Below are 11,600 nucleotides of genomic sequence, written 5' to 3' on the forward strand. Positions count from 1 at the left end.
GTATTTTTAAATATTGTTCATATGTCTTCTCAAGGGTAAGCTGATAGTTCAGATGATGTTCAGCTAAAGAGCGAGTAATTTGCTCTCTCACTGAAGAGAAATAGGTTGTATTAGTCCTAAGTATTGAGAGACAGTAGTTTGATTTCGTCTGCAAAATTAGGAATTTTTAAGGGTGGATTTTTCTTTTAGCTTTTGTTTTTGTGGTGCCATGGATCAAACCCAGGGCCTTATACATGCTAGGCAAGTGCTTTACCACCACTGAATTACATCCCCAGTCCAAAGGTAATTTTTTACTTTTTGCATTATAAGCTAACCCTATTGAAGAAAATGTAACTCAAATCATTAAAAAGATCTTTTCTGTTAAATCTATAGTCTACCTGGCACAATGATATTTAATCCCAGAAACTCAGGAGGCTGAGGCTAGGACAGGTGATGATGAGTTTGAGGCCAGCCTAGGCAACTTAGAAGACCCACAAAATAAACATTTTTATAAAGAGCTAAGAATGAGATTCATCAGTGAAGCACCCCTGGGTTGTGTCCCAATACCACAAAATAAACAAGCACTCAGTGTTTGTTCCCTTTGTGCTTCCAACCTTAATTCAAGGCCAGATAATCTCATTCAGAGTCTCTGTGATTTCTGGATGAATATATTTGGCAACAGAAATAATATTATTTCTTCTTGGGACCACAACTGGAGTGCTTAATTATTTACTTAGAGATAGACATTGGAATTCTAGTTGGATATATACTGCATTGGTAACACCTCAGGACTGAGGCTTAGTCTTCTTATAGTGTTTCCTTTTATTGTTCCTGCCCATCAGAGAATGGCCTATCCCTCATTGGTTCGTCTCGAGGTCTTATTTATCATTTGACTTTTTTCTATGATCCATTTTGAAAAGTAGAGATTGTATTTTTATTGGATACATTATTTCATTTTGTTTAGAAAAATCAAGGTTTAATGATTCTAAAACCCCAAACATCCTTGAAGCCAGGCCTTCCTTATTTTATGATGTAATACTATCATAAAATAAAATAAAAACTTATTCCATGGTTCTTGCAGATAATGAGCACATTTCCTATATTCTTTCCTTATATAGTACCATTCACTTATTTCTGATGTTCTCCTAGACTGAATGCAGTGTATGTATAGTTCTTCATTTTCTCATCTACCTTTCTGCTGCGTCCTGTCCTCCACCTCATAAATCCAGGTGTCTCTTGTATTAAGAATCTCATCTCAGAAATATTTCTCTAATGTGTTCTTTCTCTCTCTTTTTTTTTTTTTTTTGTACTGGGGATTGAACTCAGGGGCACTCAACACTCAACCACTGAGTCACAATCCCAGCCCTTTTTGTACTTTATTTAGAGACAGGGTCTCACTAAGTGCTTAGCGCCTTGCTTCTTGCTGAGGCTGGCTTTGAACTTGTGATCCTCCTGCCTTGAGCTGCTGGGATTACAAGCGTGCGCCACAGTGTCCAGCCTCTCATCTCTTTTTTTTTTTTTTTTAATATTTATTTTTTAGTTGAAGTTGGACACAATACCTTTATTTTATTTTATTTTCATGTAGTACTGAGGATCGAACCCAGGGCCTGGCACATGTTAGGCAAGCACTCTACTGTTGAGCCACAACCCCAGCCTTCATCATTTTTATCATAGATTATTACATAGAATTCTATCATATAAATCCAACCTTGACATAATTCCCAGAATTAGCTTTCACAAAATCAGATGTTTAAATCATTTCCCAGGTTAAAAACCTTTTGGCTCGTGTTTCCTACTAAATGTGTCAGAATTTATTGGCATGGCTTACAAAGCTTTATATGGCCTTGTTTTTTGCTTTTGTTTTGTTTTGTTTTTCAGAAGTCCCCTTGTATCCATAGTTTCACTTACAGGTTGTCAACCATGATCTATAAATATTAAATGGAAAATTCCAGGAACAATTCAGAAGTCTTAAATTGTGTGTCTTTCTGAGTAGCATGATGAGATCTTGGATCTTCCTGCTGCACCCTTCTCCTCTCTCCCAGGCAGGACATGAATCATACTTTTGTCCAACGTATCCATGCTATATTCACTACCTACCCATCACTCATTTAGTAGCCATCTCAATTATCAATTGACATTTGTAATATTGCAGTATTTGTATTCTGGTAACCCTTATTTTACTTAATAATAGCCCCAAAGGGCAAAAATAATGATGTCCCAATTTAGATATCCCACAAAGAACCCATTAAGTGCTTTCTTTAAATGAAAGCTATTGACCTAATAAGGAAAAGAAACACTGTATGTTGACCTTACTAAGCTTTAAAGTAAGAACAAGTCTATCCATGAAATAGTGCAGGAAAAAAAAGAACGTTATACTAGTTTTGTTGTCTTACCTCAGACTACAAATGTTACTGCTACAGTGCTTGGTAGATTCTTACTTTATAAGGTTCAGTACTGTCCACTTTCAGTCATCTGCTTGGAGGCCTTGGAACTTAAAATTAACCCTGGTGGGTAAAGAAAGTGGTAATGTGCTGTGTACTGTACTTCGGCTTACAACATGTTAACCTTCAAACAAATCATATTTCTTTGCCCACAAATTTAAAGTTTGAGGTAAGACAGCAAAACTAGCATAAAGTTCTTTTTTTTTTTTTTCCCTGCACTATTTCATGGATAGATTTGTTCTTACCTTAAAGGTCGTCATGAGCAGTTTGAGGTACAATAGAAAGACTAACATGAATATTTTGGTCTTTCTTTACAATTTGACAGCTAGAATATTTGTTTTTACATTAGAACTTAATAGTGTTGGCATATGATGTTTTTCTTGCCAAGTTGAGAGCTTTTGCTTTTTTTATTGAAAGGATAGATGCTGTATGGCTTCTCTTTGGCACATTCAAAATGCCAAATCACTATGTTTTGTGCTTCAGGTTCATTATTAAGGAAAAAGGGTTACTTGAGGGGCTGTGGGTGTAGCTCAGTTGTGGAGTTCCTGCCTAGCATCTACAAGGCCCTGGTTTAGATCTTTAACACCACAAATAAAGTAAAGCTGCATTTAAAAGAAATGGGTGTGATGATGCATGCCTAAACTCCCAGCTACTTGGGAGGCTGAGGAAGGAGGATCACAAGTTTGAGACCAGCCTTGGCAACTTATCAAGACCCTGTCTCAAAAAATAAAAAGGAATGGGGATGTAACTCAGCGGTAGAGCTCCCCTGGGTTCAATCCCCAATAACACACACCAAAAAAGGTGGGGGTTGGCAGGGGGTATTTATACACTGCTTTGATAAGTGACTGATGGGTAAGTAGCATATATAGCATGGATATACTGGGCAGTAGGCTAGTTCATGTCCCATGCAGAACTGCAGGGAGAATGTGAGATTTCAACATACTACTCAGAAAGGCATGTAATTGAAATCTTAATATACATTCAGCAGTTTTCTATTTAATATTTTTGGACTGCTGTACACCAGTACTATCGGATAAGAGAGAACTAATGGCTCAACTATGGTATATGGTTTCAAATATTCATTGGAGACCTTGGAATATACCTTTCATGGAAAAAGGGGGGCCACCACATAATCTCATTCTTAAGTGTTATCCCCCTTTGTGCCCATATGCTTGAAACTTTCTAGAAGCACAGAACTTATCACTGATCTTAAAATGCTACCCTGTTCCCTTGCTTAGTTTCTTCTATTTTGGATTCCCTTCTTTTTATTCTCTCTAAGGCAGGCTGTTATTTGTTGTTCAAGGTCTACTTTACAGATCACCTATACAAAGTCTTGCCTAGCTCTGATCAGAGTTATTACTTCTGGGCTCCAATGGTACCAAGTCACATCTATAAAAAGGACTTACCTTAGATTGTAACTTATTTGTTTACCTGTTTGCATCTCTCATTAGTCTTTAGAATTCTTTGAAGGTTCTTTTGTGGCAGAGGCTAGGATGGAGGCTGGTTCTGGGCAGTGGGCTAAGATTGAGGCTGATTCTGGGAAATGCTTGGGATTGAACCAACTGAGTTAAATCCCCAGCTCCCCTTCTGAAGGTTCTTATTAGTCTTGAAGCATCTTAATTGGCTTGGTAACCTTGGTTACCAAGGTTATATTAGAACTATTAGTCCACTAGTTACAGGGATTAAAATAAAAATTAGAGACAGGATAAAGATCAGTAACCAAGCAAACATCAATATTATCTTGTAAGCAGAAACAGGGCAAAAAAAGCATTAAACCAAAGTATCAGAACAGCAGTCAACGGGATGCAAATGAAACAAGCATAGCATCAGAAGTGTGATTGTGAGGTCAGATAAATGTTAGAAAAATCAAATAAATGTTCTTAAAAATAAAATAAAATGAATGTTCTTAACTTCCTTCCTTGAAGACCCAGAAGTGCCTTGTGACATTTTATAACTTATTAGTAACTCTTATATTTGAAAGAACTGAGTGTTTTACATTTAAAATGTACACTGTTAATAAAAGATTAATTCTAAAAAGAAAAAAAAACTCTCCTTAAGACTAGATGGAATAAATGTTTTGCTATGATAAAGCTTTTAATCTATTTGAGGCATCAACAGTTATTGGCAGGAAACAGCAGAAAATCTATAATTTGTTGCTAAAGTCTTTAGATAGACCTCAGTGCTAAAGGAATTGAGATAGACTACTTTGTAGAGGTATTAGTTTTGTGCAGGGACTTGAAGGACGGTTGAGATTTTTCATGAGTAGATGGAAATGTTACCTCAGAAAAGAGGAGTAGAAGCAGTGAAGGCATGGAGATGAAAATCGTCATGCTATATTTTGGAAGCTATTTCAACTATAACAACTATAACAAAGGGGAATTTATTTAAAAGTTCAATTGGAGACTTGGCAGAATCAGAAATTAAAATTGAATTATTCAAATTGTATACATTAAACACAAAGCATTATTTTTTGTAAATAGATCATACCTCAATAAATCTTTTTTTAAAAACTTGAATTCATGGAAATAAGGGCCATGGAAAATTTTTTTAAGAATGATATTATGAATGTTTGATGAAAGCATTAAATGCTTAATGTTTGAAGCTTGATATATGCCTTATGCCTCTTATAAGCACATTTGGGCAAAAATTAACCATGTTGTAACGGACTATGTATGTCTTAATGTTACCAGGCTTTCTTTCCAAAGATATTTTTATAAATCGAAATGTGACTTGACTATGTGGAAAGTGCTATCTTTAGGCAAAATTGCTTTTATTTACATTCTTACAAATTTTTTCTTCTTTTAAAGTGTTAGTGACAAACAGTCTGCGGTAACTGAATCCTCAGAGGGTACAATATCCTTATTGAGGTGAAGTAAATTGATGTTTTTCTTCTCTGTCTTTAAAAATCTTTGATTGAAACAATTCATGCAGACTTAAATATGTTATTATAACTGCCATGTAAATGGTATGATTAAAAGTATCTCGGGGTTCTGCTTACCTCAACAAATCCTCAAGACCCTGATATGTCTTAAAATTTCAAATTAGAGACCTACTTCTGGAATCTGGGTTGTTTTACATTGTTTCAACAAGGCCATTATTGGAATAATATATAGGGAGTACTTGAGCTTAAATCAGGTGTTCAGTAAACTTATTCTGTCATAAAAACAAAGATGTGATACTGGGGCAGGAAGGGAATAGGGAAATATATCTGATAAATGTCCCATATTCCAATTTAACGAAATTACTTGAAAAACTGGTTTTGATCTAGAAATGCTGTGACAGACGATAAATATGAGAGTCTGCATGAACGGTTTCAGAATAGAGTAGTTGGGATGCTTGATGGAACCATGGGAGAGGGTGGCTAACATGGTGTGGAAGAGATTGTTGAAGATGAGGATTTGAGAAGCCAGGATGTTCTATGATTTGTCCACAAACACTGAAATTATTCATAATGGCAGCACTTAGGTGTAGAAAATGGTCCATGAATGATGGGAAGTTCTTTGAGGGATAGTGAGTGGCTATAGAGAATTGATAAAAGGTGATATATATCAGGAGCTTGATTCCTCAAGAACTGAGACTTCTGGGGAAACAGGCTCCTGAACATGGTACCCATTGGTAAATGAAAACTATATTGGGGTTATGGATGTAATTCAGTGAGGAATTGCTTGTCTAGCATGTGAGGCTTTGAGTTTGATCCCCAGCACAGGAAACAAAAGAACAATAAAAATACTAAAATACTATGAAGATCCACCTCTAGGAATCTGTGGCTTATAGAGAGTGGAAGATTAAGCCAGTCTCCACTTGAGAAAGCCACAAAGAAGAGAAATGTCCCAAAAGAAGAGCTAGATTTTAGATAAGGCAGAGATAGAGAAACTAGTGAAGCCATTGAGAATGGCATTCCAGAGAGCACAAGAAAAACTTTTGGGAGAGGAAAAGAGGGGAAGTATCATTAACTGGAATAGAGTATTTGTAGGGATAACAATGTAGCAGAGCCTACATTTTAGTTAGGTGTAGATAATATAGCTGTCTAAGCTCAGGCACTCTACTTTTTGAATCCTTTATTAAATGAGTAATACCAACTTTGCAGGGTTGTTAAATATATATATAAATATATAAACATGTGAAAATATATATATATATATCACATCTTGTAATTTCAGACAGCCTACATCTGCTATCATATAAAGGAATTTTGGAATTTCTTTTTTGGGGAAATAACTTCAGAAGCCATAGGGAGAATGAAAGTTGGAGGGGTTTGATTCCCCCCCCCCCTTGATCTAATTGGAAGGCCAATAGAGTCTTGATTTCTGAGAAAAGAGATGAAAGAGGGAAGTCTGACAACAGAAGAAACCAAAAGTTAACATGGAGCACTAAACAAGGAGAGCATGGAAGGAAGCAGGCCAAAGCAGAAGATCCTAGAACAGAGATAGTGATAAATCATGTACCTTTTCCTCCCTATCTTTACTAGTCTTTCTGGAATCACATGCTTTCACTTTTTGTTTAGGTCTCACAAGAATCTCTTCATATCCAAATTGAAACATGGAAGCTGGCAGCAAGACTTTAATGAGAAAGAGGAGAGAGTAGGAACTCTTCAAAGTAAGTACTATTACTGTAGTTTCAGAATTGGAAAGATGATGTGTTCTCAAAAATGATCCTCAAAGTTGAGGTCACCCTGCAACATACAAAACACTTCAGAAAACAAGAGAACAAAGAATATGATAGTTACTTGAGATGATGCTTAATTTAGAAAGTTCTGAATGCTTAAAGTTCTTTTGCTTGTAACATAGTAAAACTTGTTTTCTACCTTAAGTGTATTCATCATCTTCATCTTCAAGTAATTACTTTCTTGAGACACAAATACACTCAGATTTCATTATTCACAGATAATTATGTCTTGAGAGCACTGAATTAGCAGATACTGAATCATTATCCCTAGGAGAAATACAAAGTTAGATTCCTCTGAGCCTTTCATCACAACTTTTTTTTTTTTAACCAACTGATTAATACATAATCTTGTTTTATGTATTGATCAGTTGTTAGCTGTTAAGAAAGGCACTTTATTATTGATTAACATTGAGTTACCGCCACCAGCACTACAATGCAAGCCTTGATGAACTTTGTGTAACATCTGTTTTTCTATAAGGTGCATTACAGCCTTCTTGCTCTGAGAAACACTAGACAGCATTTCCAGATTTAAAAATGTGTCACTAAATCAACCAGAAAAAAGACACGTCTACCAATGGACCTGGAAACTTCCATGAGTATTGATTTTGGAGTTAGACAAATTTTAGAGAATAGATAAATTTAGAAATAGAATCTGAGGATTGACCATATGAAGAACCTATATATCCCATATATTTTCCTTACTACTACTATTTTTTTTAATGCCAAGGATTAAACCCAGGGGAACTTTACCACTGAGCTACATCCCCAGCTCTTTTTTATTTTGAAACAGGGTCTTGGTAAGTTTTTGAGGTTGGTCTTGAACTTGCAATCCTCCTCTCAGCCTCCTGAGTTGATGGAATTACAGGTGTGTGCTGTCATACCTGGCTTGGATAGCTTCTGAAAACCAGTCTGAAATTATTTTCAATTGTAATTGGTATGTATTCATTTAACAAAAATGCATTGACCGATATTTTATTCTAGGCACTGTATTAATGGTGAAATTAATGTAAATTATTTAGGTGGAAGCCTAAATATTAGGTCTAGACCTTTATTGATCAGAATAAAAAATAAGTGATTTAAGAAAATTAGGCTTGTTTTCCATACTCATAAGTTACCAACTGAACACTCGGCACAGTAAGTAGGCCTGCAATAAATATTATTAAATAAATGTATTCAGATCTGATACCTGGTGACATGGCCAGTATTAGCTAATATTTGTGAATATAGTGCTAAAACACATTTGTAAGTACTGTCATCACTCTCATTTTAAAGATGAAAAAACTGAAACTCCATTATTTTCCTAATGTTGCTAAATTCCAAAATCGAATTTCTTCATCTGTTACTACAGAATGTCTCAAAATTATAATTATAAACTAGAATAATGTGAGCCTTTTCTTGGGCTTTTAATATCATAATACAAAATTCAAGTAACAGTAAACATACACTTGTTGATGCTCAACATAGCTCATGAGTAGTTAAACTCTGAAGACCTCATTTCAGAGGGGTTTACAGTGATTGTGGATATTGATTCTATAAGGTCTTATGATTTTTAGCATTTTAAAAATCTAGTTTACTTAAATAGTACCAAGTGTCCTCTCAATTAGAGGATATTAGTTGTGAAAAGGTTTTCATTTTTTTAAAAATGAATTTTGGGTGCCATCTTTGATAGCACAAATACAAAAACAAATATTTGGTTTATAAAATTGATAAACTAATTTGGAAGAAAATCAAATATTTCAGAAAAGTTGAAAGAAAAGAATCATCCAAATTCCTTCTATGCAGAAAAACTTCACCAGCATTTGGCAAATAATCATTACTATTTGTGTTAAAAGTTCTTTATATAGAATTCACTTAATATTTAAATCTACCTTTTTTATCAAGGTAGAAGTTGAGATAAAAAGAGGTTAATTAAAATTCCCTTGGCTATATAGTATGTGAGCAGAACCTACCCTAACCAGAATCTGAAATTAGACTTTCAGACTTTAGGCAGACCCATATCCTTAAAGGTTAGAAAAATATTACCAGGTTACATGTTATCTACAAATATGTTTATATATAATTTTTTAAAGTAGATCTGAAGGATTCAGTGAATTTCAAATATTGTTTCACAAGAAGCATCACTATATGAGCTCTCCATAATCAAGAATAAATATGAAATGCTTTGAAAGGCTGGGTCCAGTTGCATCTATAAATATAAATTTAAGCCTTGGCTGTTGATTGGTTTTTAGCAAAAATCTGTCCCACCAATGCCCATTTTTCTTTTAAAATTTTTTTAGATGTTATGGACCTTTATTTTATTCATGTATTTATATGTGGTGCTGAGAATCGAACCCAGGGCCTCACACATGCTAGGCAAATGCTCTTACCACTAAGCCACAACCCCAGCCCCCCCGCATTTTTCTTAACATTTTATGTAATCAAGATTTGTAACCTGTTTTGTAGCCATAATTCCTGTAAAAGTTTGATCGTATTTAAATTGATCTATTTACGAAATCCTTCTACCAAGATTCCCTTAATCCTCAGCTCTTCATTTTATTTATTTTTGGGCTGGATTTTTAAAAAATGGCTTATAGACACTATAATTTCTAAATTCATGCATGTCCAAGAGCGTCTACTCTTTTTTGCTTAAAAGATTTGCCTACATTTACTTGAAGAAAAAGTAGGCCCAAATCTCTCTTGTCAATGTAGGAACTGAATTCTTCAAGTCTCCTAAAGCACAAGAAGTAAAATCAAGAATCAATAAATGGATGGTATCAAACTAAAAAACAACTTCTCAGCAAAGGAAACAATCAAGAATGTGAAAAGAGAGCCTACAGAATGGGAGAAAATCTTTGCCACCTGCACCTCAGATAGAGCATTAATCTTCAGGATATATAAAGATCTCAAAAACCTTAACACTTAATCAGTAAATGGGCAAACGAACTAAACAGACACTTCCAAAAAAGAAAAATACAGTCAACAAATACATGAAAAAATGTTCAACGTCTCTAGCAATTAGAGAAATGCAAATTAAAACTATACTGAGATGTCATCTCTTCAGTCAGAATAGCAGTTATCAAGAACACAAGTGACACTAAATGTTGGTAAGGATATGAGGAAAAAAGAACACTCATACATTGTTGGTGGGAGTGCAAATTGGTGCAACAATTGTGGAAAGCAGTATGGAGATTCCTCAGAAAACTTGGGATGAATCCACCGTTTGACCTAGTTATCCCACTCCTCAGCATATATCCAAAAGATTTAAAATCAGCATATTATAGTGATATAGGCCACATCTTTATAGCAGCTCAATTCACATTAACTAAGCTATGGAACCAATGTAGGTACCCTTCAGCAGGTAAGTAAGAAAATGTGGTATATCAACATAATGGAGTTTTAATGAGCCATAAAGTAGAATGAAATTATGGCATTTTCTGGTAAATGGATGGGACTGGAAACTATTGTGCTAAGTGAAATAAGCCAATCCCCAAAAAAATGTTCTCTCTGATATTCGGATGCTAACTCACAGTAGGTGAGGGTAGGGTGGGAGTGGGAGAAGAGTGGAGGTTCACTGGGGAGTGGGGGAAAGGGAAAGAGAATGGGAATGGAAAAGACAGTAGAATGAATTGGACATAACCTTATTTTCATATATGAAGACACAACTAGCATAACTCCATATCCTGTACAAACATAAAAATGAGAAGTTATACTCCATGTATATGATATGTCAAAATACATTCTACTGTTGTGTATAACTAAAAAGAAAAAAAAATTAAGAAAAAAGATTTACCTACATATAATATTTTCCAGGAATACTTTCTTCTCACAGCTTTGTAAACTTTGATTCAAGTGCTACTGTGGTCAAGTCTGAGGTTAATCTGACTTCCCATAATTTTGTATAGGTGTTTCTTTTTTTCCTTACATGCTCAGATAGTCCTAATATTATTGTATGTTTTATGCTATAAATCCCTTTTTTCTGCTTTAGTTGTACCCACAAATTTCATGTTGGATTTTCATTTAGTTCAACGTATTTTTTTCATTTCTGTTGAGAGACTTTTTCTTGGCCCTATGGATTATTTTGAAGTAGCTTGTTTAACTTCCAAATAATTTAAGGATATTATACATGTCTTTGTGTGATTGATTTTCATTTAATTCTGGTCTAGTCTGAGAAGAAGATACTTGTAGAATTTTTATTTTATAAAATATTTTTTTATGGTCCAGAATATGGTTTCTCTTGGAGACTCTTTATGTATACCTGAGAAGAATAATGGCCCCTGAGCATCCTGCAGTTTTGCTATTATTATGGGGTGTTTTAAAATGTCAGTTAGACCATGTGTGGTGGTGCATTCCTGTAATCCCAGCATCTCAGGAGGCTGAGGCAGGAGGATCACAAGTTCAAAATCAGCCTCAGCAAAAGCAAGGCGCTAAGCAACTCAGTAAGACCTTGTCTTGAATAAAATACAGAATAGGGCTGGGGATGTGACTCCGTGGTTGAGTGCCCCTGAGTTCAATCCTCAGTAGCCCCCCCCCCCCCCC

General features: G+C 35.1%; 1 protein-coding gene across 4 annotated transcripts in view; it reads left to right on the forward strand.

Annotated features, from left to right (window-relative positions):
• Window positions 1-11,600, forward strand: part of Terf1 (telomeric repeat binding factor 1) — a 30,499-nt gene that overhangs the window by 10,504 nt on the left and 8,395 nt on the right. For 2 of the 4 annotated variants that reach the window (XM_015485863.2, XM_048783054.1), the window contains exons 7-8: window positions 5,228-5,287; window positions 6,925-7,016. In XM_015485863.2, coding sequence (XP_015341349.1) covers window positions 5,228-5,287; window positions 6,925-7,016 — 152 coding nt within the window. The remainder of the gene's footprint in view (window positions 1-5,227; window positions 5,288-6,924; window positions 7,017-11,600) is intronic. The other 2 variants (XM_015485865.2, XM_015485864.2) reach the window with 1 other exon arrangement.

Source organism: Marmota marmota, unplaced genomic scaffold (genome assembly GCF_001458135.2).
Source record: "Marmota marmota marmota unplaced genomic scaffold, marMar, whole genome shotgun sequence".
In the NCBI taxonomy this organism is placed as follows: Eukaryota; Metazoa; Chordata; class Mammalia; order Rodentia; family Sciuridae; genus Marmota; species Marmota marmota.